The sequence below is a fragment of the Alligator mississippiensis genome, chromosome 1 (assembly GCF_030867095.1).
Source record: "Alligator mississippiensis isolate rAllMis1 chromosome 1, rAllMis1, whole genome shotgun sequence".
NCBI lineage: Eukaryota > Metazoa > Chordata > Crocodylia > Alligatoridae > Alligator > Alligator mississippiensis.
Window position 1 is genome coordinate 480,853,575 of NC_081824.1, and position 19,428 is coordinate 480,873,002.

General features: G+C 57.0%; 1 protein-coding gene and 1 non-coding gene across 2 annotated transcripts; one reads left to right on the plus strand and one right to left on the minus strand.

Annotated features, from left to right (window-relative positions):
- On the minus strand, positions 1 to 12,841 carry LOC132249551 (major histocompatibility complex class I-related gene protein-like). Its single transcript, XM_059724913.1, has 4 exons — positions 12,826 to 12,841; positions 2,374 to 2,688; positions 2,109 to 2,178; positions 1 to 1,361 (listed from the first exon to the last, which is right to left on the minus strand). The coding sequence occupies exons 1-4, from the start codon at positions 12,839 to 12,841 to the stop codon at positions 1,238 to 1,240; spliced, it is 525 nt and encodes a 174-aa protein (XP_059580896.1). The 3' UTR covers positions 1 to 1,237.
- An 898-nt stretch (positions 12,842 to 13,739) lies between these two features.
- Positions 13,740 to 13,810, plus strand: TRNAG-GCC (transfer RNA glycine (anticodon GCC)). The gene has a single exon. It is a non-coding gene; the product is annotated as a tRNA-Gly (tRNA).
- Positions 13,811 to 19,428: the final 5,618 nt, after the last annotated feature.

A 19,428-nucleotide genomic window follows, 5' to 3' on the forward strand; every position in this document is an offset into this window, starting at 1 on the left:
TTAAGGTAAAAAATATTGTTTATTTTTAAAGAATCTAGTACAACATATTTAACATTTAATGTGGAGTGGAAAAAAATAGATCCATATAATAATGACAATATAATTGAAATAACTATCCAAAATGCAGTGGTACCAGGTTGCTGTCTGAGAAGTGAAGTAATCCCAGTCACTGGAAGCCCCAAAAAGGGTCAAGTAAAAATTAACCCACCTATCATTTTCTTTGGATGGTATTCAGTGACTTTGGAAGGTTTCCAGCAGACAGGATTAGCCATTGTCAATTTATAAGCGAACATACAGCCACACACACAGATGTACACTTCATTATGTACATACAGAAGAAGCTGTTACACTCTCCTCACCTGGCACCCCCAACCCCAAGGAAAAAAAGGGAAGAAAAGGGAAAAAGGATCGCATTGTCCAAAGCAATGTCCAGGGTCAAAGGTCAGAGCATTTGGCCTCCTCTGCCAGTGCCCTGACCTGGGACTGTCCAGGCACCTGGTGCCCGGCTAGACCACAAGCTGCTTTATATCAGGCTTTTGTGTGTCCTGTGCCCATGGCCATCCTGGGGTCATCCCAGGCTGAAGGGACCAGGTGCTGTGCACGGAGCAAGCTGGAGCAGCACAAAGCAACCCCACACGCTGAACCGCCCTGGAAAAATAGGCTGAGGCTGAACATGCCATCAACTCAGCACAGGGATACTCCAGGGCAGGGGGAGCACCTCTGCACCATGGGGACAGGGTGTCCAGCCTATGGCACTCCTCACAGCATGGATATTTGCAGCAGGGCAGGGGAGCAGCATTTGAACCCTGATGCAGAGGGCAGAATGGGTGCCTGGCCCCCCAGGACCCAACCCCAGCACGTGGGGGCAGACAGGGCTGGGGCCAGGTACCACAGCCCAGTACGGCTGCAGACAGCCCCAATTGCTCAGCTGGCCAAAAGGTTGAGCACCGCTGCCCTAGGGCCAGGCACTGCCCCGTGCAGTGTACGCCCTGCCCATCTGCCTGGGGAGAATCATCACCAAGGACATCTCACCTCTGCCTGTTCTTGTAATAAAAAGGAAACTCGGGTCCAAACCTGCAACAAGCAGCACCCAAATCCCACCCCATTGCCCTGGCCGGCTGCAGCCAAGCTGCTCTCATTTCATATGCCAGCTATTTGCAACCCCACAGCAAGGATCTCTGCTCTGGCAAGATAAGGCCTGGGCAAGGGTGAAATAAGTGCAGGTTTATGGGCTAAATCAAGGCTGAAATGAAGGTGTTTGAAAGGTGTGAATGGGCTGGCGCTCCATGTTTTTTGCTGTTCCCGCTCCTCCTCCCTGGGCCCCTCCGGAGGCAGCGCAGGCTCCACCTGGATCCGTTAAACTGGAAACGAGACACAGGAGACGTAGCAGCTGGAGGGACGGCAGCAGTGGGCAGACACTGACCTGGCACTCAGCTCCACCCGGGGTCACTCCCTGCACCGAGGGGAGGAGATGCCCCCCCCAACACACCGCCCACTGTGGGGTCCCCTGCGCTGCGCCAGCTCTGCTCCCAGCAGTGCCTGGGCTGCAGCCCCTTCCCAGGCTTCCTGGGATGTCATCAGACACCCCCGCTCTGCCCCTCTCCCCCAGGAGCACAAGGGCTGGTGCAGACCCATGGTCACACAGCTCTCCTGGCACTTGGCCCCCTCGGCACCCCAGGGCACAGGACAGCTAGGGAGACAGGAGCTGTTGGCAGTGAAGTCAGGAGCCCTTTGCACTGCCCCTGCCCTGCAGCCATGGGGACCAAGTGCCAGGTGCCAGGGGCTGGCCAGGGCTGACCCCCTGCTCCGCACCCCTGGGCTGACCCTGCTCCTGCCCCTCACCCAGAGCTCACGCCAAGGGGGTGGGATTTCCAGGAGCTCCGTGGCCCCACACCCAGCCGGAGCTGCTAGCTCTACGGAAGCGAGGGTGAGACCTGTCCCCAGCCCCAGTTGCTGCCACCCCTGGGACATGTGGGCCTGGGAGCCCAGAGCAGCTGGAGAATGCACTGTCCTCCCAGGTCCCAGGCACAGCAGTGATGAGCCCTTCCTGCTCCCCTGCACCAAGGCCTGGGCACGGCCTGGCTCCAAGGGCTTTTCCTAGCACTTACTGTGGCAGTAAACACCTGCAATGACCCACACAACACCAGTAATGATGCCCAGTCAGCATTGGGTTGGACTCTGGAAGAGGGAAGGGGTCTGTGAGTGAGGGGAACCCCCAGACCTGTTGCCAACGCTGCATGGGCCCAGTCCCCCCTCCCCATCAGTACCCCTGCATCCTCTGACCCCCCAATTCCTCCCTGCTCAGTGGGGTCAGTCAGCTCCTCCCTCCTGAGCACCACGTTTCTTCTCCCTCCCCGTGCGGGGGTCACTCACCCGTCCGGCCCTTGTCCCAGGCCACTCTCAGAGCTGCCCCCAGGCTCTCGTGCCCCACGCTGCAGGCGTAGTTGTGGTTGCTGCTCGGGTCAATCTCGATGGTGGCCCAGGTCTGGTAGGTCCCATCTCCGCTGGGAAGGACCCCTGCATGGCTCGTCTCCTGGGGCTGCACCTCCCCATTTTTCAGCCAGACGGCAGCCACGTCCTTGGGGCAGAAGCCATGGACCTGGCAGGCTAGGGCGGTGCGTCCGCCCCAGGATGATGGCTTGTCGCTCACCTGTGCCACGGGACGCTCTGGGAGGGAGGAGACCCCTGCTAGAGTGACTGCCCTGTTGGGCCCTCAGCACCCCTGCCAGGAGCCCGGGCTGGGCCTGCACCGGGCCACACAAACTGGCTCCAGCGCCCATTTGAGGCAGGAGCAGGCAGTGTTGGGGAAGGAGTGTGGGGGACGGTAGACACGGCTGCGCTGGGCTCAGGGCTGCAGGAACAGGGTTCGACACAGCTGATCTCTGGTTCTCAGACACACGGCCAGGGCAGGGACACCACGTGGGCTCTGCCCAGCTGGGAGGCCTGACCAGAGCAGGGACAGGGGCACCGTGTCCTACAGCTGTGCTGGGGTCTCGCCCAGCAGCAAGACCAAGAAGCAGTGGTCGCCATCCTGGACACAGGGGGATGGGGCAGGCATTCCCTGGGGTGAGGGGGCGCCCGGTCAGTGCTGTCCTGGGCGGTGACACCGGGACTCACTGCTCTGCAGCGCTGCCTTCCCGTGCTGCAGGTACTGCCGCAGCCACTTGCTGCAGGTCTCCTCCAGGCAGGCTCCTGCATGCTAAAGCATGGCCTTATCCTCATTCCACCTGCGCTGGGTGACCTGGGCCTGCGTTGTTCCTGCTACCCAGGTGTGTGTTCTCGGGTCATAGCTGATGAAATCTGCCCCATCTCAGCTGAACCGCATGTAGCCTCCAGTGCTGCCGTCTTTCTGCAGCTCCATGGACTGGAGAGTGCGAGACCCTGAAACGCACAGATCCAGGCCCTGGTAAGGGTCACAGCCCCAGGAAGCAGATGCCCCCCAGGGCTGCCAGGCTGGGCAGGGGCAGAGCTAAAACCATGGGGGGTGGGGGGGCAGCACTGGGACAGCTGGGGTCTCTATTCACAGAGGACAAGGCTGACGGGACACAACTACAGCATTGGGGAAGCCAAAGGTAGGGGGAGCAAGGGGCAGGTGAAACCATCCAGGATGAGTCTAGGCTGGAAAGCAGAGCGGTGCTTCTCTGTGCGGGTGCAGTGCGGCACCGGGAGCCTCCCCTCGGGGCAGTGAGGCCCGGGAGCAGAGCCCGAGCAGGGGATGCTGCAGCTGCCCAGAGCAGGGACCCCACTGCAGCCCCAGAGGTGCCACCAGCGTGTGCCCCAGCCAGCCCAAGCCCTGCCTGCACCAGGGGCGTGACGGGGCCTGGTCGCTGCACCCCACGGCTCTCCCCACATGGACATCTGAGTCCCCGCAGTCACTGCCCACCCAGCCCTCATGCCTGGGGGTCTAGTCCTCGCCCCCTGGGACTCTCAACTCCTGCTTTGCCAAAAGTTCACACACTTTAACACAAAACTTTACTTCTGTCCTGCTCAGGATCCAGCTCCACACCCAGCCCCCACCCTCTTGTGTTAATGGACCCTTCTGCTTTCACCCCCCAGCCCTGCTAGTGCTCTTCACTCCCGACCCCAGTGCCTCCCCCCAGAGCTCTGCCAGTGCCCCTCACTCCCAACTGCAGCCCCCTCCCCCCCAGCCCTGCTGATGCCCCTCACTCCTGACCCACAGCCCCTCCCCCTGCACCCTTGCTGGTGCTCCTCACTCCTGACCCACAGCCCCGTGATGGGAAGTACTCAATCACTGCACCCTGATTTATCCAGGTGTTTGGGGGGTTATACCCTCCCACCCCCCCCCCCAGTCCCTCTGGACCCAAAGGCCCCAGCCCTGGGCCTGCTGGCACTGTGGAGGGCCCCAGTGTGTGTGTGGGGGGGTCAGTTCCAGTTTGGGGAGTGGATTTGCCCCCCTTGGGCCACAGCCTTGAGTGGCTGATGGCTGGAGGCTCCTGGTTGCCTCCCAGATGCAGTTGGCTGGGGGTCCTGAGCTCATCCACAGCTCGGGGGCAGCAGTGGGAGGTTCACAGACAGGCATGAGACCCCCTCCACTTCCCTCAGGGAGTCACTAGCTGGAGCTGGGGGGCAGCAGGGGGGTCTCTGCTCCACTACCCCTCCCCTTGCACCCCTCCAGCCCAATGCACATGTCCTTTGACCCCTGCCCCCACCATCCTGTCCATGGATACCTGGTTCTGCATGCATGTGCTACCCTCTGCTCTGGGGAGAGCCATCTCTCCCCCATGCCCATGTCTGCTGCCTCCCATCACATGCACACTACCACGATGGGGAGAAAAGTGGGGCAGCTGGGTGCTGGGGGAGAAGGGGTGCAACTGGAAGCCTGGAGGTAGATGCAGGTGTGACCTGGTGCCCAGGGTGGGTGGAGACAACGGGCCCTGGCACAGACGCAGTGCAAGGCAGCATGGCTGGGCACTGGAGTGCAACTTAGGACTCAGTCCCTCTCTGACATCCTCCAGGGTGGGGGATTTGAGGGGAGAACAGGAAGAACCCAGGTGTCCAGGCTCCCAGTCCCCCATGCTCTCTCCTCCCCTTCCCAGAGAGCCCAGGCATCCAAGCCTCTCTCAGCCCGGGCCCCAACTGCATTAGGGGCCCTGCTGTACACAGCCCCTGGCGCCTACCCCAGAACCAGGTGCATCTCAGAGGTGTCTGTCTGTGCATGGGTGTCCGGGACACTTGGGTTGTATATGTGTGGCCTGCAGAGACTTGTGTTGAGCATGTGTGTGTGTTTCCCAAACCCTTGCAGAATGTGTGTGCCCCTGTGTGTCACAGACAGTGGGGTGGGGGGGTGGATGTGTGTGTGTGTGTACGTGTGTGGGCAGGTGGGCTGTGTGCTTGCTTTGGTAACGAAAACAGGAAGTAGAACTTGTGGTCAGAGTTGCATGGTGGGACTGGGGGGAGTCACAAAGGGGACGGGTACATCTCCTACAGACACACTGATTTGTTGCTTCCTGTGGCCAGGTGTGGCTTTTTGACAAATTTTACAGTGAACTGTGACTGAGTCTCAATAGCGAACAGAGGCTGGGGCTCAACCCTCGGTGAACGCCTGAGTAAGGTGGAGTCGTGCTGACAGTGGCAGCAGCATCACAAACCAGCTCACACTTCAACAGAAAATGTTTACATAGGTCCTCAGTGACACAGGATGGAGCTGCACATCCAGCCTACACCCACGTGTGCTACCACACTGCTCTGCGCCCTGACCCCCCAGCCCTGCCGGTGCCCCTTGTGACAGCTGAAATTATGTCTGTGTGATAAAGGTGCTTGCTGAAGGCTCTATGAAGATTAAACTAAGTGTTTTTCTGTATTTGTTTAGATATTAAGCTATATGTTGTTGCTAAAAACCTAATTAAAGATTAAGATGTAGTGAGGACTTGTATAAAGTAAGGCCTAGTAAATTTAGCAAAGCCTTGAAGTAGTAAGGCCATGTGGCATAGTTAAAATTACCTTACCAAAGGAATGCAAGGCTTGTACTGCTATTGGTCAGTCTAAGGACAGTTAAGTAAAAGGAATCTGAGTGGTTGTACGTGATCAGAACCATTCAGAAGCTTTAAATGAGCTGGAATATTTGGAAACCAGGCGGAAGGAAGATACAGCTCTGTAAAAGAATTAGTAGCTGTTGCCCGGATCAGTGGGCCCGTGGACCTCGAAGAGCCCAAGAACTGCATCCCAGGGTCCTTTCCGGTACCCCTTTGGACAGTGTCGTTCGGGGACGCCTGACTTCACTGATCTTTGAGGAAAAGAAGGTTGCTGTGTATCAGGCATCAGAGAGGACTGCCAATAAGTTGCCAATGTGAATTGCTTTTGTCTGTCGTTGTTTGTTTTGTTACTTCGCGTGGTTGTATTTTTGTTAAGTCAATAAATCTTTCTTACCTTTCTACCCCTGACCATGCTCTCAATCCCAATCCCTCTGCAGGTCGCTGGGACACCCCTCACTCCCGACCTGCAGCCCTGCCACCCCACCCCCTCACCAGCTCTGTGTCAGGAAGACAGCCCTACATGAATAAATGAGAGACCAAACAACACCTGCGCACCAGAACGAGCGCTCACCGACAATCTATCAAAGACAGGAATTCCCAATGAGCGGTGGGGCACACTTCTCACAAGAAAACCACTCTCTCTCCAGTCTCGCAGGTCTAATCCTCAAAGGGAACTTACACAACACTTCTCAGAGACGAGCCTACGAACTTCACTTCATCAACCTTCTGGATACAAAACATCATGGACTAAATATAGACATTGGATTTATGACACGTTACATCCTGCCTGACCTCTGACTCCCCAGGTACTGTCCCACTATTTAACTACTACATGCATCCCCCTTCTCCCCGCCACCCAGCCCGTCTCCCACCCACTGACTCAACTTACATCTTCACTGACGGCCTGTCTTCCATGCAGACCAGCCCAGCCTCTGGCTTCGTTGCTATTCCTGCCATCCAGGAAGAGCACACACCAACTGTAGAGGCTTCCTCAGCCTGATGACAGGTTTTTAAACCCAAAAGCTTGCTAAGTTTCTTTCCCCCAACTATTTAAGTTGGTCTAATAAAAGATATCAAATTCACCCAAAGAACCTTGCCTGCCTATGTCCTTAAACCAACATGGCTACAACCTACACCCCTGTAAATGAATAATTGGGATTTGGAGGCAAAATACTTCTCAGTCCACCCCAAATTTCCTGTTGATGCCACCAAGAGACTGTCCTGAAGACCCCCGAGTGCCATCCTGCCTGGCTCAAAGTGTGACACGGCCCTGCCCAGCTGCCAACTGACTGCCCCCCACCCCCACCCCCACCCCCATGCCACTGCACTAAGTACTTGGATTGTGGAATCGAATAAGGGGACACTGGAATAAATGATTCCATTTCCATATCATTCGAATTACTGAATGATAAATTTGACTGGAATTATTCCAATCGAATAAGGATTGTGCCAGAAAGTTTACTAAGAACTTTTTTCCAATGACTCAGTCTAATATAAAACATCCCATCTACTCAAAGAACCTGGCCTGAATAAGGAATGGGCTAATGGGCTGTCAGTTGGCCTGCTGGGACCAACCCTGGCACCATATTGGGGGCTACTGGGGGATACTGGGAAGCACTGTGGAAATGGGGGACCCTGGGAAGGTGCTGGGATCCACTGGGTAATACTGAGAGGCACTGGAGGTAATGGGGGATCCTGGGAGGGTAGTGGTATCTACTGGGGGTACTGGGAGGCACTCTGGGTAATACAAAATCCTATGAGGGTGCAGGGATGTACTGAAGGATAGTGAGAGGCACTGGGGGTAATGGGAGGTCCTGGGAGTGTACTGGGAGATTATTGGAAAATACTAGGAGGTACTGGGGCATGCTGGGGAGCATACTGGGGGTTATGGGAGCTCCTGGGAGGGTGCTGGGAGGCACTGGGGGATACCGGGAGGCACTGGGGTAATGGGGGATGCTGGGATGCACTGGAGGAAACCAGGAGACACTGAAGTAATGGGGGATGCTGGGAGGGTGCTAGTAGGTCTGGGGCTGGTGGGGAGGAGAAGGGGGTGCTAGGTGGTCTGGGCTCTCTGGACACTACGGGGTCCAGTGCGCAGCTCTTGTCCCCCCTTGTCCCCAGGACGCCGCTGTCCCGCCGGGCACTGCTGCCGTGGCGGTGACTGCCCCGGGGCCCGCGCACGGGCCGGGTGGGGCCGGCAGACCCCGCGGCGGTGGCGGTGGCGGAGGCGGAGCGGGGCCCGAGGCTGCTCCAGCGCTGGGAGCAGCCCCAGAGCAGCGCGCGCTGCCCCCAGCTGAGCGCCCGGCAGCCCGCGGCCCTCGGGCACGGCACGCCCCAGCGCTGCCCCGCGCCGGGCTGGGCCCTGCGGGACGTGCCGCACCGCACCGCACCGCGCCAGGGCCGGGCCGGGCCGGGCCGGCAGGGAGGAGGCAGCGCGGGGCGGGGCGGGGCGGGGCAGGGCACGGCCCGGGGCTGCGGCAGGCACGCGTGTGCCCGGCTGGATCGCGGCAGAGCCCGGCCCGGGGGAGCGGCGCCGCTAGTCCGGTGACACCTCAGTGACATCGAAAGCAAGAAAAAGAAGCCCCGCCCCTGTACAAGCCTCAGCCAATGGGGGCACAGCGCAGAGAGTGGGACCGAGCACGCGGCTCCTGCAGCCCCGCCCCCCCGGGGTCCTCCGCAAAGCGCCGCCAGCCCGGGGGTGCTCCTCTCCTCTCCTCTCCTCTCCTCTCCCCGCCCCGCGCGCACCGGTCGTGCCCCGACCACCGGCTGCAGTTGTGTTAGCAGAACAGCTAGCTGCAGCCACCCCAAATTCCCCGTAGTGCTCCCCGCCCGGCTGCCCCGGGGCAGGCGGGAGATCCTCCAGACAGCCAGGCCGGATCCACTCTGAGGATCCCCATCGGACACTACTGCGAGGGGACTGGGACTCGGATTCATTGCACTTTCCTGCGTGTTGTGCAGACACGGGCTTTCCCTGCACCCATGGGGCATGCTGCTCACTCCGAGCAAGCAGCCGCCCGCGAGCCTGCCCTGCCGCTGCCTGCATCCCAGGGACCTGGGTAAGCTCAGCTGCAGAGAACCTGGCCCCGCTCTCCCCGGCACTGGCCGGGTCGCAGAGGACCCGGGGGCTCTTTCCTGGATCCTCTGGTCTAAAAAGCTTCTGCCTGGTCAGCCCCTAGAGGCAGCCAAGGCAGCGCTTCCAGAGGCAGGGAGCTCTGGCTCCACCAACTCTGACCAGACCTTCCAGTGCTGGCACTCCTGGCTACTTGCACGAGGAAGCCAGCTCCTGCTTTCCCCAGAGTCCCTCCTCTCCTGCTGAGTGTGAATGTGCCTCTGCTGCCAGTGAAGCTTCCCCTTGTAGCTCTTCAGGTCTCTCAGATCGCCCAGCTCTTCCCTGCAGGTCTGGACTCTCCCCAGCTGCCCTCCCACGCCCATCTGCACCTGGTGCCCTGCTCCCCCCATGCTCTCCTGCTTCGGAGACCTGCTCTGCACCTTCTGCACTTGGCCCAGGTGGCAGGGACCCCTCTCCCCCAGTCTCCCTGGGGAGGTGCTCTGCAGCTCCAGGTTCACAGGCCTTTCCTCGGGAGGCTGCAGCTCAGCCTTGCTCAGGGCCCCTGCACCTGCTGCCTGGGGTAGAGGAGCCACAGCTGGACCCGGTGCTGCTGGCACAGGAAACCCCTGCTCTTCTGCCAGACTCCTATCTGCTTGGGGCAGCCACAGGCCTCAGAGAGGACGGAGAAGGAAGAGGCAAAGTCTCTCACCACTTCCTACTAGACCTCCCTGGCCATGAAGGTGGAGATGTGCCCCAGTGACTCCTCTCTGCTCCGAGGGCTGAGCACTGAACCACGCACCACGGAGCAAGTGCAGAGTAGCTCCTTGGGGGACGCGCACAGGACTCCAGAGTCAGCACCCACAGTTTAAAGGGGAGGGAAACAAAAGAAGGGTCTCCAGGGTGATGTGGGGAGAAGAGGAAGAGTGGATGTGCTGCAGCACTGATTCCTGCATCACTGCTCTGGCAAAAGAGAGTTTCCCACTGATGAACAGGCCAGAACCGCAGTGCGAGGCAGACAAGGGAGGCTGGTGCTGTGCCAGAAGCTGTGATTTAAGGCAGGGTGTGGGAAATACGGGGCCAGTCTGCTTCCAGGCGTGTGAGTGGCTTCCAGCGGGATGCCGGGACAAGAGGAGAAGCTGCTCTGTTGGGGCACTGGTCCCACCAAAACACTCTGGCCCAAGAAAGTCTTCCACTGCCGCACAGGGCCTCGTGCTGCTGGAAGGGCAGACCCACCGCCACGCTCCTGCTCCTGGACAAGGGCCTTGTCTGGCGCACAAGCCCAAGGAGTTATCATGGGAGCTGACCCAGGTCTCTGTGTCAAGGGAAGCATCAGCAGGGCAGAGGCCTGGAGTTCACTGCGTGAGAGCAGCTAAAAACACCCCCGGGGAAGCCCATTTCCCCAGCACCTGTACTGGTGCGATCCTGAGCAGAGAGGGCCATGAGCACATGAGAGAGGAGTGGCTGGAACAGGATCACTGACTGTTACCTGTCAGCATGACAAGGCCCAGCCGAGACAGGATCTTTGTGCCGGGTGCTGCACATGTGCAACGAGAAGCATGCAGGGCTCTCCCCTGACTGCTGCCAGCGCAGAGCCCTCTCCCACCCCATCCCTGCAGCTCCACAGACTTGGTTCCTCCCATGCTGGAGATGGGAAGGGACAGAGATTTAAGCCTCTTACCACAAACGCAGGACCGCCGCTCAGGCACCCAGACCCAGGCCCTCCCCTGCATGTGCACATTACCTGACTCCTGCTGTAGCAGGGCTCCTTTTGGGCACAGGCGATGACGCGTCCTGAAGGTCTGGGGTTTCACCCTGCCCTGCCTCCTCCAGGGACACAGCTATAGGATGGGGCTGTGGCTGCTCCAGCCAGGAGTCAAGAGGTTCCCAAAACCCCAGCAGTTGCCAGCTTCTCCAGGGCCACCTCCTCAAGCTTCACATGCACGGTGCCCTGGGGCAAGATAAGCATGTTACAGGGAGCTGGGACCTGGGGGGGGCACATCCCCCAGACTCATGGAGATGAGGCCAGCAGCACTGATGATGGATCAGGTTAATCACTTTCCCCTGGAGCTTCTCTCCTCTGCCCGCCACAGCTGAGACCCCTCGACCAGGGCCTCGGCCTCCGGCTGCAGTGTAGGGGAGGGTCGGAGATGCAGATAGCGCCCCCTGCATCGGGGCAAGAAGGGGCAGTCTCCTGCCTGATTAGCATGTTAATTAAGAACAAGACATGGCAGGGCAGTCAGGTAGGTGGCGTGCCCAAAGGCAAGTAGGGCAGCTAGCACTGTGGCTAGTAGGGGAGGCCCACTTTGCCCCAGGGACCCTAGGGACAACCAGAGAGAGCCCCCCAGCCCACCTGGCCTGACCTTAAATCATTTTTCTGACCTCATCACAAGGCCCCAGTCAAGACGCAGCCTCACTGAAGGCTGCTAATGCAGACCCATCCATTCCCAGGGGGTCCAGGATGTGGGGAGAGTCCGTAAACTGGTGTGACAGGTTGTGTGGAGGAATCTGGGGGCAATGGTCGGAGGGGGATGGGAGGTGGCCCGCTCCAGTCCTGTAGGAGTCGTGATATACAACAATCACACAGAAAACATGATCATGCTTTACAACCAAGCGAGATGCTCTGTAACATGAAACACACTTTATTGCACCAAATGACTTGTGAGTTTTGGGGTGCTACACATGGCTGGCTGGAGGACCTCTTTCCGAAGCCTTGCCCAGTTGGAGAAGTGGATTTGAGTCAGGCTGCCCCACCAGCTTGAGGAGCTCTTCCCCACAGACACTCAGGATCCTGGGGACAGGCTGCCCTGGGCGGGTGGCCTCTGGCTGCCAAGCCTTTTCCACGCAGGCCTGGGGGAGCCCCCTCTGCAGTAATGGCCAACCCTCTGAGCTCTGAATCCAGTGATCTGAGTTCAGATCTCAGCACAGCCTCCAGCTTGTGCTTCTTGCACCTCCAATGCTTCTGCCAGTCCGGAGGTGTTTGGCTTGGCTCTCTCCTTGAACTTCCCTCTCCTTTGCCTTCCCCCATGTTGCATGGGTGGGGAAAATACAGCCTATGGCCTGGATCTGGTCCACAGGTGTTGTACATGTATATTTGTGACATTGATATGCCATGTGTGCATGAGCATGTAGCACTGATCGTGTGACAAGTGTGTTCTAAAAAATGCAGAACAAAGCCCTGGGCCCGTGGAGCTGGGGACTCATGCTCTCCTCTTCCTGACTGAGGGGAGATGCCGAGAGGAGGCAAACTCCCCATGAAAGCTGTTCTGCTCTGGGCTCTCTCTCCTTTTAACTCCACGATCATCAGATGAAGTGCAAACACATTTCTGAGTGAGCTCCAGTCCCACTACCAGAAATCAGCAGGAGAGGACAGAGAAGAGACTGTCAACTCCACCTGGAAGAGAGATGCTTGGCACAGGCTGCTCCAGAGCCCAACGGGAGGGGAACTGGACAGTGAGAATAAAGAGGACAGTGACATAAGCGGACCCGATGACAGCGAGGAGGTCGGCGACAGGATCAGCAGCAGTGGGAGTGACAGCAACATCGACAGCAAAAAGGACAGGGAATCAACTGAGATTTTAAACCCTAAAGGGTTTCTTTGGACCAAAGGACTATGGCAGCGGGTGGGTGTGTGGAGCCCCGGGGGAATGGGTGTGTTTTTTGTAACACGTGCGCAGTTCTTCTTGTGTGATGAAAGGTTTATGATGGAGGATGAAAGGTTTGTGATGGAGGATGAATATATTTAACTTTATATATTAAATCAGATCAAGTGTAGTCATTGCTTACCTGGCGGGGGAAACATCGTGACCACCGAGGCAGTTTTCCTAGTCGCACCGGGGGACAACCGCTTTCCTTGCAGGGGTGTAGTACCCACAAAGGTAGTGCCTAATTCATCTCCAATTTAGCTGCTGGAGTGGGGAGATCTTGGCTTTATGTCACTTTATGGACATGGGAGACTCCTCCCAAGCTTGCTCTTGTATTCATATGGCTGAGGGCAAGCAAAACTCGGGGGCATCCAAACCCCAGCATGTAGGATGCCCCTCAAAGGAGTTGGGGACATCTGAAGTCCCAGATGGGGCTGGAGGATGTTTGCCGGTAGTCAGGTCACTTATGGTTCTGCAAAGACTCACAGATTTGGAGTTGATTTGGCTGGTTTGGTTTGGAACATGGGGATTTTTTTTTTTTTTTAATCTCCCCCCTCTTGCCCTGGGGCCAGTGAAGGATGACTGCAAAAATCAATCCAGAAAAAGGGAAAGAAACAGCCAAATGCCCAGTCTGTAGCACAGACACCACACATGCGGGCATCTGCTATGTCCATCCAGCCCCTCTTGGGTGCCCACATTCTCGGATGATTTTAATCACTGCAGGTCAGGATCCCCCAGCACCCAGCCCAGCAAAGGAGGGAGTTGCGTGGAAAGCAGGAGCTCAAAAAGGGATTTGGGGTCCTTGTGCAAGCAAGACAAAGAAACAAACACACCAAAGGTGGCTCAATCACTTCCCCAGGGTGACATTTCCCCTCTTTTCCAATGCAGGCTGTTTCTTTCAGTTGTGGCCAGGGCTTATTGATCAGCTTTGGGCCATGGCATTGAAGAGCTCCCAAAACCTTTGGCTTGTTTCTCCTTGGAGTGAACTGGAGTGGAGGGAAGAGTCACCATCACCTTTTCTTTCCTGGGGCCTCACCATGCATTTTGCTACCTTAAGCATTGGTGGTTCAATGGTAGAATTCCTACTTGCCATGTAGGAGACCTGGGTTCAATTCCCAGCCAATACAGGTGAATACAATGTGCATGTTAGTGAACTGAGCTAATTCTTGGCAAGTATGCTCATTTGTTGCAACTTTCTATTATTCTTCGAATTAAAAAAGTAAAAAAAACCCCAACAGATTTTTCAAAGCAAACATGGCAGAGTAAAGCCGCAATTTATTTACGTTATTGATTCCTTTCTGAAACTTCTGCATTTTCTTCATGATTCATATGCAGATCTAGACACAACTAGCAGCACTAATTTTGTGTGGCACCATTAAAAAAAATCTGATGGCACCCCAGAGTGCCCAGTCACCCTGGCTGAGATTAACTCCTCTAGGTTATTTCAACAGCACGGAGAGCATGCTACAAATGAAAAACAGCAGAACAAAAGTGCACCCTTCATCCCATGCCTTGTCCAGCAGGGAAAATGAAAGGTCCAAGAAAGAGAAACCTCACATATTTAATACCTTAATTTTATTTCAGTCTTCACAAAAAAGGTTTGCTGTCCATTGAGAAATACATTTGGCAGAAAGAGAAGGGGAGGAGAGAATGAGAGGGAGGTTCAAAGCTGGATGCAGCACCCTGGACATTAAATCTACATTTCATTTCAAAATGGAGTGTCTCCACAGCGCAGCTCTTTCCATCCTGAATGACCTCTCCTTTGCATCACTGCCCTTTTCTATTTTCTTGCCCCCTTGCCTCCCTTTGCTTTTTTTTTTTTTGTCTTCAGCAAAACTCTGGGGATTATTACAGAAAGGGTGTTGACTCTGTACCACTCCCCATGGAGGGATTTTTCAATGGAGTCAGGCATAAAATACCACAAAAGTCCTTTTATACAGAAAATAAGGTTACACCTCGGCAAAGGAGAAGTACTGCCTCCTCCCCTCCTCCCCACCTCAACCACAGAGCAGTCTTCATTTCCCAGGATAAATGAGAAACCCCGGGGAGACCCTGTTGTGTGGACACGGGCAGAGATCACTGCAAGGTCTCAAATTAAACCCTGCTGTGCAGCAAAGGACTTGTCAGCACTGCCGCGGGGCTGCCGACAGGAGCAGGTCCCCTCCACCCACTCCTGTCCTGCGCTCACTTCAAATCAAGGCACCGCGGTCACCGGACGGAGGAACTTGAGTCCATGCCCCCAAAGCGAAGAGGCTGAAAACAGGCAGCCCCCTGGACATCCCCTGCAGCCCGGTGGTGCAGCCCCTATAGAGGGGGAGCATCACCTCCCTGGACCTGTTCATCATGCGCCTGCTAATGCATGATAAAGTGTGGTTAGCTCTACCAATCACATCAACACATCGACGGCTCACATTCATCTTGGAGTCAGCTATGACTCCGAGATCCCTTTCTGCTGCTGTGCTGCCGAGAAGGTCATCCCTCAGCCTCCAGGTGTGTTGGTGATGCCTTCTCCCCAGGTGCAGCACTTTGCACTTGCGGTGTTCGGTCTGGGCTCTTCACCGAGCTCCAGGGCTGTGAATCCACGTGGCCCCTTTCCTGGCTCAGATGTGGGGTCTGGCCTGCTCAGAGACCTCCCACAGCTTCAGTCCATCCCGGTGCTTGGAGCTCCTCTCAGAGCAGTGGATGGAGCCCCGTCCATCCTGTCCTGTCCCATCTCCGAGGAGCTCACCTCTCCACACAGTCTCCCCCCTTTCTTACTTACCTTTCTCACGGTGCTGCCGCCAGAGGCAGAAACTGCCCAGGAGAACGACAAGGGGCAGAATCACGGCCAGAGCCACCGCCCATGGGAAATAGGGACCTGCAGGAGAAAGTGGCATTCACGTGGCAGCCCTGTGTGAGCAAATGCAAGGGCTGGGGGCAGCAGTGGCTTTCCCTGGGACCCTCCTCATGGATTTCAGGCCAACAGGCCTCCCCCATGCTTGATGCTTAGCACACTGGGAGCCCAAGCTAAAGACCAGCTAACGCACCCACTGCCCTGCCCCTGCCCGGAGGCAGCAGAGTGGTCACTGCAGGAATAAACCAGAGCCAGCAGCACAACCCCTGCATGCAGAAACCTCTGCCAGCCCGAGGCAAGAGAGATAGTGACCCCCGCTTCCTCAGGGCATCATGGGACCCTCATGGGAAGTGGCTCCTCATCCAGCAGGTCAGCAAAGACAAACCATGTCCCTTCAGTCCAGGGTTACAATACATCTGGGTGTTCCCAGACACGTCGTCTTTGGGGTCCTCCCATCTCTGTCTGGGTGTTTTGTTTTTAATATCACCAAGTGTCTGGGATTTGGGATTTTGCTCTGCTCAGCACCGCAGTTTCCCCCCCGCCGGCACTGGGCTGCAGCAGGGCAGGGGAGGCACCGGCTTCTCCGGCAGGGAGGGAGCTGGGGAGGGGCAGGGGGAGCTGCGTGCCCTCCAGGAGACACTTGCAGGGCTGCGGGGAGCAGGGGGCTGCAGGACGGGAGTGAGGGGCACCGGGGCGGGGAGGCAGGGGACGGTGGGTCAGGAGCTCAGGGCACAGGCAGTGCCAGAGGACTGTGGGTTGGGAGTGATAGGCAGCTGCAGGGCTGAGGTGGCTGTGGCTTGGCAGTGAGGGGCAGGGGCAGGGCACAGACATATCTCTGCCCCCCCCGGCAATCATATTATACCCCCTCCTTCCTGTCAGGTGTCCTCTTTTTTGAAACTGGAAATGTGCTAGTCCTGCTTCAGTCAGAGGCTGAAAGCTGAGCTCTGTGCCAGTGTGAGGGTGTCCTGAATCTCAGTGTGACCCCTCGTGCCAGGCGGCGCAGGCCGACCCCAGGGGCGCAGTCAGGACTGAGGTGCTCGAGTGCCGTCAATGCAGCCCGCAGACGCTGTCCCCTGCAGCGCTGCAGGCACCGAGCGAATGCCAGCCGGGGAGCCAGGCCCCTTGTCTGTCCCAGCAGCTTGTCCCCAGGGCTCTGCCGGCCGTGTCCAGCCGTGGCCCTCAGGGGACTCCTGCGCCTGCTCTCTCACCCCAGCAGCTACCAATGGACCATGAGCAAATCTTTCCTCACCGTTCTCCCAAGGCCTTTGAACCTCTTATATCTCCTGGCTGCAGTAGACCTGGACTCAGTCAGACCTTGCACCAAAGGCGTCCCAGGAGAGTGTGTGCAGGCACCAGGAGCAGGCTGGGAGTGAGGCGTAGCGTGGGCAGTGCAGCCCCAGGTGCAGGGTTATGGGGACGAATCCCAAGGAGCAGTGAGGTCTCTCAGGGGATGTCTGCGTGGTGCAGCACGGCCCCATGCTGGGATTGCTGTACAGACTCTGCACGTGTAGCCCCAGACCCAGGAACATCCTGGCCCCCTCACACTGTGCCATGCCTGGGGGGCACTGCTCTATGTAGGGGGCAGGGGGCAACTCTGGGAGTCCTGCCCTGGGGTGAAGCTTTCACAGCACAGGCTGGTGGGAAGCCCCAAACTGCAGCCCCTCCCCTGTCACCCTATTAGCCTGGTCCTGCCTCTGGGCTTGCATCTCCTCTCTCCTTCCAGGGCCCTGTGCCTCGACGGAGTGAGGCACTCAGAGCTCAGGAGCCAAGACTTATGGGGTTTTCATAGATTCATAGATTCACAGATGTTAGGGTCGGAAGGGACCTCAATAGATCATCGAGTCCAACCCCCTGCATAGGCAGGAAAGAGTGCTGGGTCTAGATGACCCCAGCTAGATACGCATCTAACCTCCTCTTGAAGACCCCCAGGGTAGGGGAGAGCACCACCTCCCTTGGGAGCCCGTTCCAGATCTTGGCCACTCGAACTGTGAAGAAGTTCTTCCTAATGTGCTGTCTAAATCTGCTCTCTGCTAGCTTGTGGCCATTATTTCTTGTAACCCCCGGGGGCGCCTTGGTGAATAAAACCTCACCAATTCCCTTCTGTGCCCCCGTGATGAACTTAAAGGCAGCCACAAGGTCGCCTCTCAACCTTCTCTTGCGGAGGCTGAAAAGGTCCAGTTTCTCTAGTCTCTCCTCGTAGGGCTTGGTCTGCAGGCCCCTAACCATACAAGTGGCCCTTCTCTGGACCCTCTGCCACCCACCACCCTGTTCTGCCGCTGCCTCCCAGAAGTGGGGGGGAAGCTTGCTCAGCCATCCCCCTCCGCCAGCACCCTGTGCTGCACCACCTCCATTTTATCCACATCCCTCTTGAAGTGCGGTGCCCAGAATTGCACGCAGTACTCCAACTGCGGTCTGACCAGCGCCCGATAGAGAGGAACTATCACCTTCTTGGCTCTATTCATCATGCATCTGCTGATGCACAATAAAGTGCCATTGGCTTTTCTGATGGCTTTGGCACACTGCCGACTCATGTTCATCTTGGAGTCCACTAGGACTCCAAGATCCCTTTCTGCTTCTGTGCCACCCAGCAGGTCATTTCCTAGGCAGTAGGTATGCTGGACATTTTTCCTCCCTAGTTGCAGCACTTTGTATTTCTTCTTCGCTGAAGGACATGATCTGAAATCTGCAGAAGGGGCCCCAAATGATATTTATGTGGCTAGAATTAGTCATGGAAGCAATAGCACCCCATGTAAAGGTGAGCTGGATTTAGGCCATGGTGCCTTATGATTTCAATGATTTGGTTTACCAACGGAAAGGTGAAGGTGGCAAGTACAGATTGGTACTGGCGGGTGTTTTCTGGGGACCAGCATGGCAGAATGACACCTTTTTTCAGCACACAAAAGGTTTCATTCTTCCTTCCCGGGCCCCAGCAAACACCCGCCAGTACCAATCCAGACATTGCATGCGAAAAGGGGAGTTAAACCTCAAGGTTAGGACTACATGACTGAGGTTTCAGTTTGACAAACAAAGCCTCCATGACAAAAGCCTGGTGCCTGGGAGATGGATGCTCTGGTCACCTGGGCAGGGGGAGGGAAAAGCCCCGCTCACCAGCCCAGGTAGCCAGTGATGCTTTTTTAATTGGTTCACTTGTGGCCAGCACTGGCAGCTTCGATTGGACCAAGCTGCTGAGGTCAGAGAGGTTATTTAAAGGCCCGGGCCAGGAAGAAGGTAGCCATTAGCCATGCGGTCATCCAGGTGAATCTGAAACTGGCTCCCTCCTCATCACCGCATGCTCCAAGAGTGCCCTGCCTCCAGAGGGAAACTCCAACCACCTCTGGATGATGCGAGTGAGTAAGCTAAACGAGATCAGACTAGATATTTAGCTTACAGTAACTCAGATGCGAGATCAAAAGGCTACCTCAGCCACACTGGTTTGCTCTATGGGATTCCTCTGATATTCCTCTGATATTGCTCCACCTTTTACCCCGTGTTCACCCTACCCGCTGTAATCAATAAAGTTCTCCTTGTGACCCGTGTGGGAGACTTATTGGGCGGGGGGGAGGGGGTCTAAATTATGTCGAGGAGGCCCCTTAGGTCTGTGGACTAAGGGAGACTTTTGTAATAAGCCCCTGACTTGGGAAGTGCCCCAAGTGCTTGTATTGGGTCTAGTACTCACTGGACAATCAGGCCTGCATTTTTCAAGGTGCGCAGAGCCAGAATTGAGTCCAGAGCCGTGGGTGGTGGCAGTGGGAACCCCAAGCTAGCGGGTGTGCTCCAGGGAAGGGGTCGGCAGGACAGGAGGCACCCCAGGGAGGCACTCGGAGCCTGGAAGGTGGGCGGGCGCAGGGAGGAGGGCGGCTCAAGACAGGAGCGCCCCCTACTGGCCCGCCACACAGCCTACGGCCGAATCAC